Raw genomic sequence first — 23606 nt, forward strand, 5'->3', positions numbered from 1 at the left:
TGACAGCCCAGGCTCCTTGCACTGCAGGTGTTTCCACTTGGGCACTGTCAGCAGCTGTACAGATCTTCAGAAGAGTGCTGAAAAAATACCTGGAGAGCTTCTCACACTCAGAAGCCCACTGTACCAAGTCTGCCCTTTTGTCCAGCCCCCTGGTGTCATAGTACTCACAGGACTTGTGTGGCTCCTGGACATCTCTGAAGCTTAGCTGTGAAATGCAAATAGTAGCACTACCCTTCCATAGTAGCATTTTCTGAGGGCAGAGGAGAAAAAATGAACAACCAAAAAAATACCCTACAGCCCCTTGGGTCTTGTCTGCTACTACCCATTACCTATATAAAAACCCAAAGCAACATCACCAGTGAAACACAAAGTTAATTCCAAACTGTGGTATTTAAGGCATTAGTAAACAGCACTGTCTTCAGTATGTGACCCCAAAGCAAGTCAGAGATGTAGTGGTACAACTGGTATTCGTTAACACATTTGTTAGTATTTGGAATGGCAAAAACTTGAAGTTTTTTATGGAATAACTTATTACTAAAATTTATGAGCTTTTTTTTGGTATTGTTTTTTTTAAGTCTAGTTTCTCTTTTGGTATTTTCTCTTGGGGCAAAACCAAGAGGAAATACTCAACATATAAGTCCACTACTGGAATGACTGGCCGTGGCAATGGCATTCTCATCAAGTGGTGCTTTCCCTACAACACAGACATAAAGTATGCTAAGTATCTCAAAGTATTTATTTATTATACAATGCTGTCCGTAAACCAAATCATTAACAGCACCGGTAACCAAGGAGATCTTCCCTATGAATATTACTGTAAGCTTATTTTAATCTCAGGACAAATTAGAAGTGAAAGTCAAAGCTTTTAATTTTTATGGTGAGGATGAAAAAATATAAATACAAATATATAAAATATACAAATTAAAAGTACAGAACTTTCTCAGTGCATTCTGGATCGTTTGACACTGCTCATTTCTCCTGGTGCTTTTCTTTTCTGGGATAACCCAGCCCCAAGTTCTTTGCTGTTGTGGAAGCAAGGCTCAGCTTCTGGCAGGCAGTAGGACTCCATTGGGGGAGGCGGATCCTTCAATAGAGGAAAAGGGAAAAAAAGTTGCTTAGCTCAAGGAGGATCTTCTGAGAACAAAGAAATTGCTCAGTTGTTTTCTAAGATGTAAATTAATAAAATGAACATTGCACATGCACATCTTGAATATTTTCCAAGCTCCCTGCTCTGGCAGAGGCTCCTAGTGACCTGCTGGAGGTGGCGGGCCTGCCCTGTCCTGCCTGCACAGCACACACCTGGATGAGGAAGTCTGCAATGTACTCTGGCTTCAAGCAGTTCACTCCCTGGGCTGCCGCCTCTGCTACGTTCACCCTGGTGTCATCTGGCTTCAGCTTACTGAAGTCAGCAAAGAGATGAGTTGCTTCTTTGAAGAAAGACACAGAATGACCAGAAAACACCTACAGATTAAAACACAAAAGACAAAAGCTATTAATTTTTGTGTTCCTTCCCCTAGGAAAGATAAATGCAATTCATGACCTATAAACACGCACTCAACTATCAAACCAACACAAAACAAAATACTATTTACTGTGCATTCTGTACCATCTTTACCTTTCAAAGCCAATCCTCTCATCAGAACAGGGCCCACAAATTCTGTGCTCAGCAGCCTGAGCAATTTTGGCTAGGCCCTATTACTAGCATGGACAATACCCAGCACAGAGTTTAAGAAATTATACCAGTAGCTTAAAAAGTAACAACGAACACTCAACAAAACAACAGAATATAAATAAAACAGTACTGTGTACTTTCTTTTTCCCAGATAGCTACATACTTTTGCTCCTCCTGACTGAAGAAGGCGTCGGAATCCTGCTTCCTTGGTGTGATCAACATTCAGGATCACTTTCCAGCCACTGAACGCTCCCTAGATAAAAGACTCCATTTAGTCATAATGATGTTCACAGATCCCTCACTTGCCTCTTTCAGGTGTACCTATCAGACAAACATTTGCTATCATCTGTTTTTGTCTTTCTAAATTGTAAAAGGCAGAAAAACAGCACAGTGTAAAACTATCAGGCAAACACCACGCGCTCCCCCACCTTTCCACCACGCCATTCCACCTGCATGGAAGGTGGGCAAACCATTCCATTCAAAACACTTGCAACACCAACAAGAAACAAACATCTTAAGAAAACCTGTGTACTCTATTGCATACTCAGCTACAAAGCTGAGTAAGAGCACTTAGGTCAATATATTTCCAAATAGGCAAGGGACATAATTTCTCCCACTAACACTCATTTAAAGGAGGTTATAAAATACATGTGAGTTACACTGTTACACTGATGCAGTTCAGACACTGGCAGTATTCACCTTTTGGTGAATACCTCTGTGTCTGGTTGGAGAGAGCAGCTACAAGGACTTGGTGAGCTCCTGTTCCACCTTCAAAAATATCACAGAAACACTGCAGAAGTTGCACTGTGTGACATCAGAGAAAGTACTCTGGGAGAGCTGTCAACTGCTGCCTTGTTTGAAGTACAGTATTACGCCCATTGCTAGATATAGGAAACTGCTGTCCAGTGGGCTGTATTCCCCTGTATGGCACAGCAGGGATTTCTAAGAGTTACTGCCAGCACCAGCCATGGTTTCCTGGTAAAACCAAGGGAGAACCCCAGCTAGAGCTCAGAAGCACAAACAAAGGCATCTTAATGGCTGAATTATGCTTACATACATCACTAGCCACCTGTCTAGCTGTGCAAAAAGCATGACCAGTGGGTGGTTCAGGAATAGATTAGGATGTAATAGATCAGCTCTAAAAGGTTACTTAACTAACTAAAAGATATCCAGTTAAGCCATTTTGTTCTTAGTAAGACAGATTCACTTTTCCTGCCAGAGAAATTTCTGGGTTTCTCAGTGACAAACCCTGTCTAAGCCATCCACACTGTACACCCTACATCCAACACACATCTCAATACCTCAGTAATTCCAGTTTCTTGCCTTCCTTTATGAATTTTTTTCCTCCATCTCATGGCTGCAACCGCTAGCTTCTTCTGGTTTACATTGATCCCAGGCAAAACATTAAGTATGGAATCACTTCCCCACTCATAATCTTCTTCCTAGAATAATCAGAGGCATGAATTACAAAGAAGTCTTGTCAACTTCACTAGCAGAAAGATAAATAATAATAAAAAAAAAACATCCAGAACAAATCACAACTCAGTGTAGTTCTGTGCATCAATTTTATCTGAGCAAAGCAGCTCCTGATAGAATTAGAGATACGTCTCTTAAATGCACGTAATTATCATGGCCATGCATAAAAACTTCCCACAAGTTTGGTCAGGAATCTGTTTTCAGAGACGAGCTTGCAAAAAGTTTCTGAGGTACTGGAGCCTCTAAAAATGCCAATGTTCAGCCACTCAAGACATTAAAAAAGTGCAACATTCTAGTTTCTCAGTAACAAGGTTACATGCCTGAACAAAGCAGCCGGCTCCTCTACACGCCTCCAGGTAGGAACGATGAAGCACCCACTTTCCAGCTGCCATCGAGGCCAGGAATTTCTCATTTCGAAGAGGATGTCCCACAACAATGTGTGTGCAACTTGGATCAAAGCACTGTTTCTCAAGTACTATTCCACCTTGGAATTGAGGATTTAATACGATTCATGTTACTTAGAGTTCAGGCTGTACCGCAAAAGGTCATTCAAAGTGAGAATTATTTGAATTTTTTTTAAAAATCTCAGATTTACACTGAAAATATTACGATTGAAGTGATGAGGGAGAAGCTGGCAAGGAAAGAGGAACTCTGGGAAAAGAAAAAAAGTGGTAGTGTAACAGAGACAGGACACTCCCAACAGTAAAGAATGGGGTTGTTGTGGAGACAGCTAAAAGAAACTGCCAGCATACAAAACCATTGCTGTTTTATGGCAAAGCTGATCACTCACATAATAATATATTCAAGGAATTGCTCACAAGCACAGAAAACCATAAATTTGAGACCTCTGAGCTGCTGAGTCATTAACAGAAGCCCTTTCTTTTCCCAGCTTACAACACACACTATTGCATGCATTTCACAAATATCTGGTACCTAATTCCTCAATCAGATGGCAATAATCAAATCTTTCTTGAGGATTAAGAGAAGACAGCTGAAATTTACGGCATTTTTCTGGTTCTTCATCTACCTTCTCATCTTCTGTAACAGCCTGAAAATATAGCAACAGATTTTGGAAATATTACAGAAAGATTAGTTTGACAGTTGACTGTTTCCCTGCAAGCAATTCTGGGTTATTTTTATGTTAAGTTTTCTTTTAGCATGGAAAAGAAGAACCAAATCTGTCAATCATTTAACAAAAACTGGATCTTATCAAATCAACAGTAAGCTCCTGCTTAACATCCTCTTGGTTCCCCCTTTTTTTAGGGCAGATCTGAACAAATCTGTCATAAAAACTAATCCATATTCACTGAATGCCAAGCTGAAAACATGAAGCAACCATCATCCATCTATCACACTGCCTCATCCATTCAGGCTTTCTTTAACTCCCAAGGCTCCCTATATATTTCCACCACAGTTTAATCACTAACGTGACACTTCAGCCCTCTGAAGACACGTGGTTGATGCTGGAAGTTGGAGCATCAAACAATACACTGAAGGCAAAAGCCTAAACTCATTTTCCTACTTACTTTCAAGTTCGCTATGCAACATTAAATTCCTGAACCAGGTTTATGTCCAGAAGATAGGCAGTTGGCACTTAAGCCTATATTCCAGATACCATCTGCAGAACACAGGCCTACCTTTTTTCCATCATCCTAACATGGCTAGAGTTCCCCTTCCCATAAAGTAGCACCCATAAAGTAGCAAAAGGCTGCAATGAGGTCTCCCTGGAGCCTTCTCTTCTCCAGGCTAAACAAGCCCAGCTCCTTCAGCCTATCTTCGTAAGAGAGGTGCTTCAGACCTCTGATCATCTTCACGTGCTCTTTAGGACCTGCTCTGTCACTTCCATGTCTTTTTTGTGTCGGGGCCCCAGGCCTAGGCAAAGTACTCCAGATGGGGCCTCAGAAAGGCAAGAGAGGAACAATCACCTCCCTCGTCCTGCTGGCCACCAGGATACAGATGGTATCCCAGGCTGCAAGCACACTGCTAGTTCATGTCCAGCTTTTCATTCACCAGGACCCAACTCCCTCTCCATAGGGCTCCTCTCAGTGCATTTCACATGGATGCTGTTGCCACTGCTGAAATGCACCACCCACCAACTCAGTGTGCTCACATCTAGTTTAGACTCCAGAAGCATTCAGCAAGCATTGATGAATGTCAATGGGTGCCAGTTTTTTCACATGGAAGAATTCAATGCCACACCTTCGCTTCAGATGCACTTGCATGTCAGACACCATTTTGTCAGACTGCACCCCTACTGCCATCTGTCACACGGCAACAACATGTCATGGAATACTGTTGGGAACATTTAACCTCTACTGCCATACCATCGACATCTGCCTCTGATGTTATCGGCAAACATAATAATACAGGAGGCACTACTTTCAGAGCAGTCCTTAAAGTATAGCTACACTTTTAGAACACATACAATCATGAGCATTTCTTCAAATGTCAAACCTTTTCTTTGGGCTGTGGTGCCACAGGAGGGTTAGCCAGAGGGAATGCAATGCTGGGAGCCTGCGGAGTGGGGATCAAGTGATCTTTAGTGGGTGTTTCAGGATCTCTACATACGGGATTCTTCAGATCTTCAATCGTATCTCCATCTCCAGCCTCAGGAACAACTGAGGAAGTAAAACACCGTTACAGGACTTGTCGTTGGCTGAATATAATTATGGACAAATTACAGAAGTAGTTATCCTAAAAGGGTGCTACAAAATGCACAGTTAATATGTCAATATTGCCCTTCTTAAAAGGGCACACAGATCACCAATTGAACCTTACAGACTATGTCCCTGGATGCCTTGTTTTGAAAAGCAGAAAAACCTCAAATGGCCTAATTTCTTTTGCTAAATGTACTTATTCAGTTAAAAAAAAAAAAAAAAAAAACTGAATTTAGCTAATTTTCTTCAACCTCCTCTAGGACAGCATTAGTTTTCAGTGGAAATTTTTCAGAAGAAGAATCTCTACAAAGCAGATTTGTTGGGGGGTGAGAAGAGGTGGCAATGGGCAGAGAAGGAAATGATTCTGCTATCTGTCTGGAGGTGGGAAGAAAGCCAAAATGGATGAAAAACCTTAAACGTGTTGCTTTAGTCCTGCTTAGTCCCAGCAGAAGATTGAGACTTCAGAAATAATAGGAAAGATGAACACAGTATCTTGACTAAATCATAGCTGAAGCAAATTCATAAGTAGCTCTGAGATACTGTTTTTGGCACTCACAATTATCTTCTTTCTGTTCCTTCAGTCTTCACCTACTGATATTAAAAACATTCTGCTACTAGTATTCCTATTTGAATCCCACTGCATCTACCTGACTTGTTAGCTGGAAGTCAGCTGAGGATTCAAATGAAATTGTGGAAGATATTTTCTAAAGTTGATACAGATTATTTTCAGAGAAACGCTGCCGCTGCCTGGGTGTTTAACCACAGATGGCAAATAATTAGGAAAGCTCTTTTTTTTTTTTTTTTTTTTTTAAGAAACAGCAACACAGAGCTCAAAGATGAAAAAAGTATAATTCTACATTCAAGAAATGCCAACGATGTTCACTCTCTAAGTATTTTGTATTTTTGAAGTAAAATTTAAGCATTATCATATTTTAAAATCTCCAAGGATCAACCCAATGCTGTAGCAAAGAAAAATGGTATTTTATTTCTGATTTCATTTTACCTATACCAGCAATCTCTGCATCAGCTATGGACCCTTTGAAGGCAGACTCATCCATGTTCCTATTAACGTTACTCTGAGCTGGCTCCGTGTACTGGGAAGGACTGTTAGGCCACTGAAAGTTGCTGACAAGTCTCGCTCGCTCCTCCCTTGCTGTAGGATCATCCCAGATGATCTGCTCACTCTGGGATGGCTCCGTGTTGATATCTGTGAGAGCCTGACGAGATTGCCTGAGAGAAAAAGCACAGATACCTTAAATATTCCTTTGTTTTTACAGAAGACTACCATTCTAAGAGGTAACGTTTTAACAATCACATCAACTGTAACATCCAAGCGACATTATTAGAAAGCATGTCCAGAAAAGTGGAAGCCTCCAGTATGAAAGCAGCTTTGGCAATCTGTCTTTGTGGGCTTAAGGGTCAGCGTGGCTGAAAAAAGGCAACCAAAATGTAAGTAGGAGATATTTTCACCATGTGTTACACTGATAAATTATTCCATAATCAGCACTCTACCCTTTACTGAATCTTTTAATTTGCAAATAAACTCCCGACTAAAGGAATGACTTTGCAAGATTTCAATTACATTCTCACTGGAGCTCAGCACTGTTGCAGCTAAAATCCTATTCCCTGTGATTACACAGAGAGAAATGAAAAGAGAATCAATATTCACAAAATGCTTTATAGGAACAACTACTATTTGTATATGACTGAGGTACTGAACTACTGCAGTGCTGTTTTCTTCAAATATCTCTAACAACACTAGCTAACCTGAAGACAAATTAGTTGGTTACCACAATTCACTTCAATATTGAAAAGCAATTATATTCTACTACTTTCTTGAAAAGCAAATATACTCTATTATATGTAATCTTAGGATTAAGATAATACTGTGATTTTATCTAGCAGGTCTTGTTAAAGATTCTGAATTACAAGAAAATGAAGTATATCAGAACAGAAAGACAATACAACTGAAAACCCTGGAGATCTGTTCATGTTTCAGTGACTGTCTGAGTAGAGAGGGCAAGATAAGATACACTGAAATGAAAATCAATACCTTAGAGCTTCCAAGGCCCTGCTGCGGCCATTTCGCACAGACCGTGTGCTATCAGGAGTGGCTGGAGAACTATCAAAACTGCTCCTTGAAAGGGATCCTCTTTGTCCTTGTGGTTTCACTATTGATGTGGCAGACATGATCTCCTGCAGCTGCCTCTGGAAGCTCTCCCTCATTTCCAGCGCCTGGGTTAAAACTTCAAGAGAATAAACAAAGCCCACAAGATTAAGATTACTACAGTAAGTGGAAAGTACAGCCATTCAAGTCAATTTCCTCCCCTGTATCAGGGAGGAAGGTTATACAATCAAGGAGGGAAAGACTATCTAGGAAAATGATTTATGACTGAAGTCACCCCTTTCTTGTCACAAGCAGGAATTCCCATTTGGATCACTTCTGAAATTGTTTATGTGATCTACCTTATATTCCACAACTCTCCTGTAACACATTTCTTTACGTAACACAAAAATGTATACAAGACTGATTTTCTGTGCTAAAAATCAAACTTTGGTGGGTTTTTTTGTTTGTTTGTTTTTGTTTTGTTTTGTTTTTCTTAAAGAAATAGCAACTAAGTAATTTGTAGTGGATTACCCTATTTTTTATGGGCTGGCAAGATCTTTATACTAGGGAGAAAAATCCTCTCTCATACCAAGCAACAGTGGCTAGCTGTATTTGACTGGTAAACAGATATAAGTAGCTTTCACATCTTAACATTCAGCACCTGAAACTGTAGAAGGCTTACACTGGCAGTTTGACATTATGTGACTATTCTGAAAACAGGAATTTCTATTTACCTCCCTTGGATTCACTTATTCCAATGTGCTCTTCTCCTATGCCAACTGTTTCCTTTATTTGGTCAGTAGTTAAATCATCTTCAGCATCATATTCATCCACTGGAATAATCTAAAGTCAATAAAGATAAGTAGATTCTTCAATACCACATCTTTTGTTTTTACCTTTGTTCATCACTTGTGAAAATTCTGATGAAGAATAATCTTGCCTTAGAATAAGCTAATCTTTCTGCCACTACAACGACAGTAAGACACTGAAAAAATAGCATTAATGACAACACCTACTCTGCAGCCTATAGGTCTACTAAGTCAAGCTTATGCCTTGGATCTCTTGTTCACTTAAAAAAGAAGGCAAGGAGTGGACTACACTATTTCAGAAAGCACTTCTAATCCTGAAATTTGTGTCTGTGTTTGCCTCTGTTGTCCCAGAAGAGGATTACAAATGCAGGAAAAGCATGAAGTAGCATCTGCAATGGCTATTAATCACCAGTGAAATCTGCTTCAGCACATCACTGAATAAAGAATCAACTTTGTTTATTACATTAAATGTAACGACCGCACGAGCTGAATTCCAATGATGCCATAGAATATTCATTTCTATCACACACTATACCTCATTTTCTTCTGCTGGTTTTCCAGTGGGGGAAAGCTTACTGGAAGAGGAGGGCCTGAAATCTTGCACCGCACTGATGTCCAGGCTCATTTTGGGATTGTAAGTGTGAGGAAAGAGAGATTCAGGAAGCCGTTTATATTCCTGGGCACACTGTAACAATATTAGTTAATATAATAAAGATGAGAAACTGGCAGAAAATTAATACAAGTTCCATATTTAAGAAAAGGAAAAGGATCACTGAAAGAAGTAGTTTACACAAGAGAAAAACGCAGCTCTCATTCTGAAAAACATGTAGCAGAACTGCTGAATGGAAGAGAATTTCTTTTTCCCTTACAGAGTACAAGGGAAATGCATGCCGGCGAAAAATGTTCAATTTAGAAGTTCAAAGCAGAATGTAAAACATCAATTCCTATATATGTTCAATATAAACTCCAACAGAAAATCAAATGCTATCTAATGAGTTTTAAGCCTCCTTTTCTGTTCACTTTTAGTATGAGGGAGAAAAAAAGCAAACAAGCTTCATACCTCTAAAAGCCAGTGTTCTGAAACAATATGTATTCCTCGTTCTTTAACTGATCTATATTCCTTGTTGTTGTCATTTGGTCCTCCCTTGTAGATGAAGTGTGTTACTGTTTCATCAAAACACCATCTAGAAAATAAAATGAAATACAACCTGAGGATATAATTACCTATCTAAAAGAATCAGCAGCTGATCCTAGAAATACACCTACTTTGATGAAGAAAGTGGGCTCGTTATTTATTCAGCCATAACAAAAGAAAGACAACTTTCAGTTTCAGGACAGAATGCCTTCAATCTCTTCTGAAAGCATTTCCGAAGTAAACAAAACTTACTCTGACAAAGGTTTAAAAGACAGTTTGGGGTTTTGATTTGTTGTTACTTTTTGTTTTACTAAGTAAATGAAGTTCCAAATCAATTTCTTTAAGTAAATGTGAGCAGTTTATTATGTGTTTTTCTTTTACTTATATGCTGAGTTGCAACTGGAATACCAGTCCATGAAGCTCAAAATAAAATATAGGATTTTAAAGTGTAAACTCATAACAATTAACATTTGTTATGTAATGGAAATAGTTTGTAGTTCCTCTCAGTAACAACCTATTCTTTTTAGTTTCTCGAATCACAGAACTTGGCCATGTTCACAACCTGTAGAATAATTAGTTCTGAGCCAGAGAGACACACACACACTTTCAGATCAGATTCAAAATCTAAAATATAAAGTCAATTTTAAACTTTCCAAATGCCAAAAGTTTCATTATCTTCTGCATTTAAAAAAAAAAAAAAAAAAAAAAAAGAAGGAAAGAACATTTTTCTGCAACACTAGTAGTCTTCAGGACAAAGTTTTGTCAAGACGGACTTATCAGGAACACAGAGAAAACATGACTTATTTTGTATTAGCATGTGGCTGTATTTTTAGACATAAATCATTTAAGATAGTGAACCTTAAAGTTCAGGTATAGCAAAAGGTCCCACAGTTGAGGTATTAGAACGCTAAGATTCATATTTATTTCAATTCCCAAAGTGCAGAAGCTTAGAAGTTATGCTTTATTGTTTGATACCTGTAGTCTGCACCAAGAGAAGCTGCTATAGCATTCAGTTCACTTTGCTTCTTACTAAGTTTTTTACTAACACATATAACAACACCAGTTAGAGGCTTGAGCTCTTCTTCCTGTTCAAGTACAGGGAAAGAAAAAATCATGTTTAGAAAGTGTCTGCATGAATAACAATAATATTTAAGTATTTAGTGCAATATGTGATAAGATTTTCAATAACAGGAAAAGGCAAACACTTTTTTTCTCCCAATCTCCACATCAAAAGAGAGCACAACTATCCTTCCAAGCACTAGGAATCCAAAGACAAAAATTTCACTCTTAGCCAGTCTCCCTAAACCATACTATGCTTTTTTCATCACAAACTGACCACTTCCCTAAGCACCAAAATTAGGGAATTATCAAACCTGATACCACAAAAACATTTCACTCTACCAGAGTGAAAAGGTTAGAGTTCAGAAACTACAGAATAAGAAGAAACAACCTTCCCTTCCTGAATGCCATTAGTTTCATCCCCTCCTTTATAGTACATTGTGAACAACATGAGAAGCAGTACTAAAAACACTCTTTTCTCTTGCTTGTTTGCCTGGTTTCTCTCGAGTAGATTAGGCTGGAGCTCTAAACTTCAGTGCAATGTGAAATATTTAATCCTGTTCATCAGGAGCCTAGGAGTTTCTTAATTGTTATAAAACCCTACTATCCTAATACTACAAAAACTGAATTGTCACAGCTTTATAAACCATGCAGCCCAGCAACTCCTTAGTATTTGGGATGACAATACAGACAGGAGAAAAAGATTTTTCAATTTTTGCCTACTGCCTTGTCTTGCTTTATTCACCGCTGAAGACGCATAATCATACACATTTTTACTCAAATATATCACAATGCACAAACTCCTTTATAACTTAACTCACAAAAGTTACAGCATTTTCTTAATCAATCTATGTTCCAAAAACTCAAAACCAAAATTTCCTACCACTTCTGGCTGTGCAGCCTTCAGCTGAGGGCTGGCAGTAAGAGCTTCTGTAGCCCGAGTGCTGTTTGCCAGTGCCAATTTCAGGTTTCTGCCAATGACTTCAGAAAGAGGTGTGCTCAGCTTCCTGTTCTTTTGACCAAGACCTGCTGGAGTTTCCAAAGCTGCCAGAGCATCCTACCAAAAAAACAAAGTAACTGATTGACCTTCATGAAGGCATTACAATCAACATTCTCATAAAACCAGGACTGTGTACTACAGTAGCAGCTAGCAAGCACAAATCAAAGTACCACTGCACAAAAGCTATACAAGAGAATCCCAATCTCAGAGTATACATATTTAGGAAGATAAAACAGGAAGAAGAGATGATTTAATCCTCTTTTTCACTGTCACCAGGGAGAACTGCCTGCAATGGAAAGAAGCCAGCTGCCAAGTCCAGGTACTCCCAATCACAAGCCATTTCCAATGTGCGTTGTTCCACTGGAAGAGGGGGAGGAAGAGAGGAGTGGGGAAAAGAAATCCACTAGCACAAAAACCCAACAACTTGACTGAAAAATCAGTGAATTCACCTTCTAATTAAGGCCTTGATAATGAAAAACAAATCCAAAGGCCTCACAAGCACATTCAATTCACTCAACAGCTATTCCAGCACTCTTGGTGGTTTCCTTACCATGTTTTAAAGCTGATAGTTTTTCCTGGCTTTCAGAATGAGACGGTGAATCCAAAGCCCTAATCCATGTTTCAATTTGCAGTAATAATTTTCTTTTAAAGAGTCATTAAGGTAGCATTTCATCACAGAACAAGTAAGCATTTGTTTCCTAATATCTGGAGGAGTTAACGAGCCTTCAGGTTATATTTGTCAGTCGTTCAATGTAAAGAACAGATTATGTTCTATGAAGTGTAGAACACATAAGATGCAATAGGCACAAAGGAGCTTTGTTAATGACATTAAAACATCACTATGCAACAGATTTAATTCACAGGTTGTTAACTAGAAATATATGCAAATTAACAGAGGTTGTTTTTCTGGCTTTATTCGAAATAGAAAGGCTGTAGTTAACAGGGTAAAGAGGCTTACAATAACATTTTTGTGCTGTTTTTAAGTTTATGCACATCTTTAAACTCAACGGCTCTATCAACACAAAAATTTGCAAAGAACATTACCTTTACATCAAAAGAAGGCTTGAATAACTTGTCTTTGGAAAGAAATTTTGATGGTGTATCAAGGTGTAAAGATGGTTCTTTTTGTAGCAGTCCTCCTGGTGCAGGAGGAGTTGCTGCTTTCCCAATATGATGAGAGATTACAGCTTGGAAAGCTTTACTCTGAAACCTGTTGATATCAAGAGGGGTGACGGCTGTTTTTTTCCCAGCTTTGTGGAGATAAGCAGGTCGTTCTGGAGAATCAGGAAATTTAGTAGTTGGTGGTGTCTTGCTAAGCTTAGTCATGGAACTCTCATCTTTGAAAGGAAACAAATAAAATATAAGCAAGCCATCTGATTTCTTTTTTAAAAAAACACAGATATCACATACACTTGTTTGAAAGTGTATTCATTCATTTGACTTTCCTTCCCATATTCCCTAGCTTGCAAATAACCAACCTTCAGCACCTGCATGTTCAACCAAAAACTTGCTTTCGTCTGCTCTCTTTCCTGTCCTTGCAGACTGCAAAAGCCAAGCTATAGTGACTGCAGGCAAATTCCACTTCTTTGCAGCCTCATACTTGGAACCATCCGGCTCTTTTGCCACAAGATGGGTACTTGCAAACATTCCCTTTTTTGCATTGGCTTTTCTCACAAAGAATTCTTGGACTCTAAAATTAGATTGATAAAACATTTATTTAGTCATAAACAAGGTTAACCTGTGGCAAGTTTATAATGCTATAAAATACATTCAAGTAACACAAAGAGAACCAGCAGAATTATCCAAGGCCTGTTTCCCAGCAGAGAAGGACTTGGGGGTCCTGATGGACAAAAAGCAGCAGTGTGCATTTGCAGCCTGGAAGGCCAACAATATCCTGGGTTGCACCAAAAGTGGAGTGGCCAGCAGGGAGTGGGGGGTGATTGTCCCCCTCTGCTCTGCCCATGAGGCCCCACCTGGAACACTGTATCCAGGCCTGGGGTCACCAGTACAGGAGGGATATGGAGCTACTGGAGTGGGTCCAGAGGGCAACAAAGATGATGAAGGGCTGGAGCACCTTCTCTATAAAGACAGCTTGAGGGAATTGGGCGTGATCAGTCCAGAAAGAGAAGGCTGCAGGAAAATTCATTGCGGCCTTCCAGTAATTGAAAGGAGCTTACAAGCAGGAGAGGGACTAAATTTTACATGGTCTGATAGTGAGAACAAGGGGAAATGGCTTTAACCTAAAAAAAAAAAAAAAAAAAGGGAGATTTAGATTAGATGTTAGGTAGAAATTTTTTACTCAGAGGGTGGTGAAGCAATGGAACGCTCTGCTGGACCACGCAGAGGTTGTGGGTGCCCCATCTCTTGATGCATTCAAGGCCAGGTTGGAAGGGATCCGGCATGCCTGACCTAGTGGTTGGCAACCTTGCTGGGAGGGCTGCAACTACATGATCTTTAATGTCCTCTCCAACCTAAGCCATTCTACGATTCTATGAATGTAGAAAATCTGACATGTGAAAAACTGACATTTTTGTGTGTCAATTTTGTCAGCAAATTTATAAAATTACTAACTCAGGGGATTTTGGCAGAAATCAGGCCGTGTGAAAACAGACCAGATTTCTCTAACGAAGTGCTAAATAACTGCATAGTCACAACTTAGATAAACTGAATCCAAAAGAACTTTATGTTGAAATATTTTTGTTCTATAAAAGAAGAAATTTGTAAGGGATTTAATCACAATGGCTGTATAAGAACAGAAAGGAATATACCTTGCTCCTAGAAGTCCTGCCAGATAAACCAGCGAGTCTCTCTCTGCACCAGTAAATTGGCTAAAAGAAAGAACGCAGTCCACCAAAGGAGTAACTCCTTCCATTACTGGGACTGGTGTGAAAAGCGGATTGGACTGGGGATCTAAGAGGAGCTGCTGTTCCACACACGTTACCTTAAAAAAGATGACAATATAGATAAAAACACAAATCAAGCCAAACAGCAACAGAAAACTGCAGTAACTCAGCTAATGTACAAGAGCATTTATGGACTTGATAACAAGCAGTTCTGTTTCTATCACTGCATTTGATAAAGTTTTTTCACATGCAATTAGACAAATTATCTTCTAGATAACATTAGCCTCGTCAGGTTTGAGTGACTTAGGCATTTTTCAGAACTTCCCAGTTACTACTCCTCCAACCCTGGAGGCTCCCCTAAAGTAGCTCAAGGCACAATCTGACTATATAGACTCACTTCACAGAGATTTATCTAATACTGAAAAATACTAACAGCACTTAATCTATGTCACAAGTCCCCTATTAGAAAACAACGTGGGGTTTTTTTGACCTCATATAAAAAAGCAGACTCATTCTCTGCCAAAATACAGAAAGCTGTGGTAAGGATGTAGCAAGAAACACTAAGTGCAAAGATATCAAATGAAATCATTCTTAGTCAACGCCTTATTCTACAAATTCATTATTTAGAGAATATTTAGAATTTAAGCCCATTTTCACATGTGGCTCTGGGCAGCCTGGTCTGGTGGTTGGTGACCCTGCACATGGCAGGGGGGTTGAAACTAGATGATCTTTGTGGTCCTTTTCAACCCAGGCCATTCTATGATTCTATAATGAGCTTCAACAAAGTGAAGTACACGGTGTTGCTCTTGGCTTGGGCCAGCCCTGTCAGGAAGGACTCAGCAGTCCTGTTAGATGAAAAACTTAAAATGAGTCAGCAGTGAGCACTTGTAGCCCAGAAGGCCCAAGTATCCTGGGCTATATCAACAGAAAGATGGCCAGCAAGAAGAGGGAAGTGATTGTCTCTCTCTGTTCTGCCCTCATGAGGCCCCATCTGATGTCTTGTGTCCAGGTCTGGGGCCTCAGCAAAAAAAAAATGTGGTTTTTGGAGCAGGTCCAGAGGAAGGCAGCGAAGTTTATCACAGGGCTGGAACACCTCTCCTACAAAGACAGGCTGATAGAGCTGATCTTGTTCCATCTGGAGAAGAGAAGGCTCTAGAAAAACATCATTACAGCATTCCAATATTTAAAGAAAATAGCAAAGGGAAAACAATTTTTTACACAGGTAGGCAGTGATAGAACAAAGGGGAATGGTTTTAAACTAAAGGAGGAGAGATTTAGATTAGATGTCAGGGTGAAGTTTTTCACCGAGAGGGTGGTGAGGTGCTGGAACAATTTGCCACAAGGAGGTGTTGATGTTCCATCCCTACAGATGTTCAAGGCCAGACTGGACGGGGCCCTGGACAACCCGATTAGTGCTCAATCTACGGGTTGGCAACCCTGCCCTTGGCAGCAGGGCTGGAACTAAATGAACTTTGAGGTTCCTTCTAACCCGAGCCATTCTGAGTCTAAAGTGCTAGCAGACCCTCAGCCCAGAAGCCTTTGAATCATAAGTCTTATTTAACAAGCCTGTAGAAAATTTCATTTTTGAAATAGCTAAGATACCATAAAGATGCAGAGGCTTTGCAGAATGCTTTCATTTAGCAAATTCCAAAAGAAATAAGACTAATTTCTCAACATCTTATTTGAAGAAAAGCCACCAGTAACTCTGCATTCTAGCAAGACGTATCTATAATACATATGTTTACTCATGGAACTGAAAATATAACTCCCTTACCAGCCATATATTCGTGACAACATCACCAACAGTTGGTTCCACAGAGCACCCCAACAAAGGTACCACAGCATAGTCTGCAATGATTCTGCTTTGCAGCGGCACAGTTTTCCCAGCATGCTCCTTAATCAGATCTGCAATGCAGGACTCATCTTCTTCTCCAAAACCCAAAAGAAGAAATCTCTTCCTGGCAAATAAACCTCCTTCACCCAGTGCAGAAGGCTCTCCCAAAGAACCATTACAGACTGAAGACTGATTCTCTTCTTGAACAGTCACATGAGTAACATCATTGAAGCTACCAGATGCTAGTTTCTCAGCTTCAACTAGAAGAGAAAAAAAAAAAAAAAAAAAAGGGTAGCAATTTGACAAGAACAAAGACAACTCAAAATAGCTTCATGGAGAATTATTCCTAAAAATACAACATTGAAGTTAAAATACTCAATTTTTAATAACTAAATGCTTGAAAACTCAAATTCTACATGATCTGTTCAACTGTCCACAGCATGTAAGCCTTGAACCTACCTAATGTAGAATCATTACTGACATACTGAGAGAGGAAGTCGTCTTCTGCAGCTTTCTGGAGCTTTACAACATTCACAGCTTTCTTCTTCAAGATGCTGCTGTTTTTGGGAAGAACTAACTTTGCATCAGGTTGTTCCAAAACTGTATTCACTAACAGCTGGTAGTTTTGAGGGATATATTGCTCCACTGGACAGAGACAGCCTTTATTAAACGACTCCAGTAACCACTTTGCTGTCACTATATGAGGCCTATAAAATAAAGCGTTATACAAACAAGTTACAGCAGGTCTCAGAACTGTGATTCTTGCTTCCCACTCTACAAATTATGTATACACACATGCACCTTAAGTTTGTAACTCCAATACTAAGGCATGCTTAGCAGATTTTACAGACTTTAAGTCATCATGCTTAAGTATGAGGACAGACAGTTTCTTATTTATTTTCTACTATTTGCATTATATAAGCCCACTGCTGAGTTGCCAAATCCTTCCTTCTCAATATATTCATACATTAATCACCAGTGAGAACACTTTTCTATTTACTGAGGCAACTCATAACAACCCAAAATTTACAGTATTCAAGTTGCAAACTCCAGCTCTAATTCTTCTTATTTAAGACAAGAGCTACTTCAGATTTCTAAATCAATACATATTTTCTTGCTTATGAGTTGGTGGGAGAAAACAAGCAAGGCAGAAGTAGTCCTTAGGCAATACAGCTATCAGAACCTGTGAAGCGTCTTGTCCAAAAAGTGTTTCAGCTCGTCACTGTTTTCTCCCAGAATGATGTGGGTAACATCCTCATTAAGCTGATTAAATCGAACACCACCACCACAGTTAATAAGCCTTCTCATCTTGTCCAGCTTCCTACCACTGAAGCCACACAGATAGACCTGCAATGAAAACACAGCAAAGATAAAGGCTTTCAAGAAAAAGAAAAAAAAGTAGATTATTTTGATACAGCTTGCTATGACTGTTCTAGAACTCAGAAATAAGTTGTATAAACAAAATAAAGAAACAAAAAGCAAAATGACACACCGTTACTGGAACCCATTCACTATTGTATTTAAAAGTATGTTTATGAAAATGCAGGCATATTATACATTTAATATAATTATTTTATATGCTGCTGGCACACAAAAGCTGCAGTATATAAACTAAACAGAAACGTTATTTGCTGCTGATAAAGCAACATAATTTACTCTAGCAGCAACTGCCAGCACCTCAATCTAGTGTGCTTGCACGGAACATTTGAAATAAATCTATTGTTAAACATACTCGACAGCCATCTAATAAATCTTCAGGAGCTTGAAAAGAGCTTATGTCCAAGTTCTCCAACTCATCAGGAGGAGGATCCAGTCTGCTGCTCATTGCAGAACTACAAGCAGTTTCATTAACTCTACTCAAATTTACATTGGAAATGCAGCTGACGTCCGAAAGGGAATGAGCTTTAATGGAAACAAAAGAAGATGCATTAGTTTTGGCTCCTCTCTTTCCATTACTTAACTGAAAAAGAAAAAAAAGAAAAAAAAGAAAGCTGTCACACTTGATTTCGTTGCGCTAAAAGGAAACGTAGTCTGAAAAACAGATAAGTAAGGCCTTGGTTAAACCAAGGGTTTATTTACACACGTATCTGAATACTGGTCTTACTAGAAACAGTGCTTATGTGCCTGTTGTTTATTCCCTTGTGGATGCTATCTGTGAATTAAGTCACTGAAAACAGTCAATTTTCAAAGCTTTTATTCCACTTTTGTAGACAACTGATCTGATAGAAATAATCATTTCATAAGAGAAAGGCCTTTCTGTAGTAAAAGAACTCAACCTGAAGCTCAATGATTTAAGAGAGTTATGTATTTTCATAATATCAAACTTGAATTCCCAGCACACTATTGGTAGTGCTAACCTAGTGCATCATCACTCAGCCATTTCCTGAAGTAGCAGTCAACAGCAGCTACTTGAAAATAAAAACCATATTTAAGTTGGCTGTGTCTTTTATGTTACCATACTTGTTTGCAAAATGCTTTCACCTTTCCTGCTATTCCTACAGAATAAACAAAGATAAATACATGAAAGTCAGCAACTGTTTTCCCTCTAAGGCTATGATTTAATTCACAACAGACACATGACCTAAGTTATAAATGTAGGACTAGTCCTGCACTTTTAGGACTTAAAGATACAAACCACTGATTCTTAAGCAGACAAGTACACCTAAATCAAATTGGCTTATAAACAATTATTCACATGTTTAAGTCCATATACGTTGCAATATTTAACATCCCTAAAAGTAATCTATTGCAGCTTTTTGCATAAGCAAAGCAGAAACCAAGTTTCAAAACATTATCACTACAAAAGTAGAGAGCACTCTGCTAATTCTAAACAGTTCTTCCTTCTTACTATTCCAAATGTTTTATACCTTACCTTAAATGCATCTTAAAAAGTCTTACTTACTGTCAAGCTTGCTGGCGTGACTGGTGGGTGTCGAGGTACTGGGTGTACTGCTTAGTTTTGATCCAGTCTCTATTTTATACATTGTCTCATCTTGACAGAAGCCCTTCTCAATGCTGTCAGAAAACCACTGCACAGGCACACAGTGGACATTCCATTTTCTGGCACATTCGTACTTCTGACCTTTCAAGGTTAAATAAAATTTTAAAAATGCAAGTTACTAAAAGACTGGTGCATTTGTGTTCACTGAAAGACGGATGCACATTAAAATCTGAAAACTCAAATAACTGATTTTGGGGCGCAAGTTGTACTACCTTGAACTCATCTCATGAGCTGCTATTTACTTGCCTTTATTTGAAGTTAGAATAAAACCTCCTTGACAGTGAGCTCATGGGTACTGCATCATAGGGCACAAAACCATTATTAATCAGTAAAGTACGAAGAAGCCCTCTGCAGAGCTTTCATCAAGGGTTCCCACCACTAACAGCATTGCTAACAGTATGTCATCTCACCATACACTTTTGGTAAGCTCCACCTACAAGAAGTTTTCAGTTTTATTTTTCTCTATCTACTGAATAAACTGTGATACAGAGCCAGTACCAGCACATTCTAACACGCAGAGATCAGACTTAACTGTCTCATCTCAAAATTCTCATTCTACCAGCTTATGAAATAGGAAATATTCTTTCTTCTCACAAAGAAAGTACAAACCTTTCTCCCTCCAAGAGAGAAGAAAGCTTTCATCTTAGCTTACAGGGAGTTCAGAAGGTACAAAGAATAGGTTGTTAAAAAAAAAAATAAATCATGAATTCTGTATCAGATTTCAAGCAAAGTCCTATCACACTCTCCCAAAAATTTAGATTTCTTCATCCCTCCTCTCCCTCTACTCTTCTTCAGAGTCTCTGCTGTTCTTTCTTCTCTTATTCACCTTTCTTTCTTCTCCTACCTTTCGAGCAAGGTAAGAGTGCCCATGCCACTCTTCCCATCAACACCACTTTTCTATACAGAAGCAGCAAGAGCAACACTACTTCAAGTCAAGGAGGGAAAATAATATGTATGCTGTAAGTTTTACCTTTTGGCTCTTGAACTATGAGGTGAGTACATTCATTCATCTTGAGTTGCCCTGAATACTGCCCACCATGTTCAGCCGTGAGGCGCTGGACTTCTTTCCTGTCTGAACTACTTAAGCCAGTTACACAAATTGTACAGCCAAGAAACACAGGACAAGTGTAGTCTTCCATGTTAACATCAGTATATCTCATCATGCTAAAAGAATGAAAGGGGGAAAAAAAATATGCTTTTTTTGTCTCAGTAAAATCAATTTGAAAAAGAAAGCAGTGTGTATAACCATAAGAATTACTAGACCCCAACACAAAGTAAGTTTTACTTCATTTCTGTTTTCATTACCTTTGCTGAGATTTATCCCATAGTCTCTTAACCCAAGAAGGAAGCAAAATAGGTTTTTTCAGAGAAGCAGCTACTAAGTATTTCTTGCTGCCAACTTCTCCTGCTATAAGATGAGTTACTGACATATTGAGGTCTCTGTACACACGTCCACCCATCATTTGTACATATTTATGAACTTCTTCCTGAATGGAGAAATTACAGAAAATCATCCAAAGAAAAAAATAATTAAGAACCTACATCACATTCAAAAATAAATCAGTTTCAATTCTCAGTGGTTTCTTCTAAAAACTAATCAACAATGTCAATTTCACTTTATTTGCATGGATGGTAAACAATATGACACACAACCTTAAGGAAAGATGTTACTACCGTAAGTAAAAAAATTTTCTGATGGTTGTTCTCTCAGGTAGCATACATAAAATATATAAAAAGAAAAGTTTAGCATAACTCACGTGAAGTACAGCTGGCTGGATATTTAATGTTAACCATAGACTGAAAAACCAGAAATATAACATGTTGTCTTCAGCATGATAGCTGGCCAACAGATCCATCAATCAGCCAATAAAAAAATCCTCAAATATACACATATTAATTATTAATGACTACATTACAGTATTACATATGCTTATAAGATACAGATACACCACTACATGCATGCTTGTATATCATACATTATAAAAAGACTTCCTTTCTCTCCACAGTTCTCTACATAAATGACAAATACTCTACAAACCATAGAAAGACCAGATATACATAGATATAGGCACATATATTGTATCACAGTTGCATATACTACGACTGATGCCATAGCAATAAACAAAGCACATGCCACAGAAAAATGTGCTAAACCATCCACTGTGTACAATACGTTACCCGAACATCTTTATCTAAGGTGGTACAGGATATCGTTACGTCAGCCATGGTCATGTTATACACGGGATATTCAGCTCTTGGGACGCATCTCTGGGTCTGCATGCAATACAGGACTACCTGTGGTCCAACAATTCTACAACCAAGCTGCAATTAAATAACATGGAAAAGAAACAAAACAAAGAAAATGAGCAGAAGGTACGCTGGAGCAAAGAATGTTTTCTTTGTACCTGAGGAATCCTGGGGAAGGCAGGGCCCTTGCCTATCCTTGTCCAGCTTTACTAGATAAGTGACAGTTTTGTTTTCACTTTCTGTTGGAAATTTGCAGTACAACCTTCTTAAGCTTTCTGGGCTTGATAAAAACAGTACATCCTACAGCTAACATGCCATTGGATTCCAGACAGCCTATCTTTGTCTGCGGGACAATTTCTTGCCTGTCAAACAAAAACATGTTACTCAGGAGGAAAAAAAACGAGAGCCAGCTTCCTGATTCCAGCAAAATCAGAACTGACCACACTATTTAGTTTTCCACTACTTCTTAATAATCCTTACATTTTACTAGTTGTCTTCTCCACTAAATACAGCATGCAGCAAAGCTCTAAAGATTTCATCGTGAATACTGCATACTACTATATTTAGTGCAAGAAGAAAAAATGTGCAGTCTAAGAACATCCATAAGAGCTCCTAGAAAAGAAAGAATAAAGCTGGAATAAGTTGATGTGTAGCATACCTTTTTGAGATGATTAAAAACAACACCTGTGAAAGGATCACAAATGTAAAGGGATTTATCATTTTCTTTTATGTTGAGTGCTGCTTCTTCTTCAAGAATCTGGAGATGTTCTTCTGACTGAAATTCTTTTATAGACTGCAGGAAAACAATGCATACGACCACATTTACTTAATTGATAAACCACAAACAGTTAATACTGTGGAAATTACAAAAGCACATCTACTTGAAACAGCAAAAGCCACCCTAAATAGTACAGGGTAAAACAGACATAAGGCATTTAAAGAGCCTCCCTCACCCCCCAGCTTTTCACAGCATTCAGACTTAAACACTGCGTACAAACTGAGCTTGTCGTACAGCCTTCAGCTTCCTCAAGCCTCTCCAGGTGGGAAAAAATTCCACATTCTTCCTATTACAGTGGATAAGTAACCACTACATGAACCTTCTGGGCCTACCCAGCACTTGGCTCAACGTCAGCAAGTTTTGACAGAATCACTTGTTCAACCTGGTCAGTATGATCGCTCTGAAACACCTCTGCTAGGGAAGTGCAGCTTTATTCCCAGATGTACACATGCAGACTGCATGATTTACCAGCGAGATCACCTCAGTGGAACATCCAGCAGGCCCACAGCTTACACCTACCTCCAAAGCTTTCAAGAAATACTTCGATCTTCCAGAAGATTTTACGAATTTCACCAAGAACAGCTCCTTGCTGCCTTTCATCCTTTAACTGAGAAGCAAACCCCGGTGAGATTCCCGCGCCGATCCCACCGGCAGCCCACCCTTCCCCAGGGGCCCCTCCTCGCACTGAGGCTCAGCCACCGCCCTACACGCCCAACCCCGAGCTCCCGCTCCCTCCCCAGCCCCAGCACCGCTGTGTGCTCGGCGCTGCCGGTGGGACGCTGCTCCCCACAGCACTCCCTGACACCGAGCCCACCCATCACATAGCGCCCTACAGTACCGCGGCGGGCGGGAAAACGGCGACTCGCACTGCGCATGCGCGGGGAGGTCGGGGGCACGGTCAGTCGAGGGGCGGGGCCTGAGGTGGGAGGGGCGGGGCGGTACTAAACGGTGATTCGCACCTCGCCTGCGCTGCTACCGGGCGCCCGTT

At 39.4% G+C, this 23606-nt stretch overlaps 1 protein-coding gene across 2 annotated transcripts; it reads right to left on the reverse strand.

The window, feature by feature from the left end:
• Positions 1-843: 843 nt before the first annotated feature.
• TOPBP1 (DNA topoisomerase II binding protein 1) lies at positions 844-23518 on the reverse strand. 2 transcript variants are annotated; one of them, XM_010712939.4, is made up of 28 exons: positions 23457-23518; positions 23138-23225; positions 22499-22633; positions 21772-21915; positions 20899-21080; positions 20564-20757; positions 19495-19674; positions 18325-18494; positions 17776-17939; positions 17052-17299; positions 16533-16852; positions 14684-14856; positions 13394-13605; positions 12960-13252; positions 11799-11972; positions 10832-10941; positions 9782-9905; positions 9257-9406; positions 8647-8755; positions 7859-8051; positions 6809-7035; positions 5603-5766; positions 4082-4196; positions 3469-3632; positions 2974-3114; positions 1836-1925; positions 1300-1461; positions 844-1084 (listed from the first exon to the last, which is right to left on the reverse strand). In XM_010712939.4, the coding sequence occupies exons 2-28, from the start codon at positions 23216-23218 to the stop codon at positions 941-943; spliced, it is 4563 nt and encodes a 1520-aa protein (XP_010711241.2). In that variant the 5' UTR covers positions 23219-23225; positions 23457-23518; the 3' UTR covers positions 844-940. The 2 variants fall into 2 exon arrangements, with proteins under 2 accessions (XP_010711241.2, XP_085082596.1); XM_085226470.1 differs by lacking the exons at positions 844-1084; positions 1300-1461; positions 1836-1925; positions 23457-23518 and having other exon boundaries at positions 2973-3110; positions 3465-3632; positions 23138-23322.
• Positions 23519-23606: the final 88 nt, after the last annotated feature.

This window comes from Meleagris gallopavo, chromosome 6, assembly GCF_905368555.1.
Source record: "Meleagris gallopavo chromosome 6, MGAL_WU_HG_1.1, whole genome shotgun sequence".
Classification (NCBI taxonomy): domain Eukaryota; kingdom Metazoa; phylum Chordata; class Aves; order Galliformes; family Phasianidae; genus Meleagris; species Meleagris gallopavo.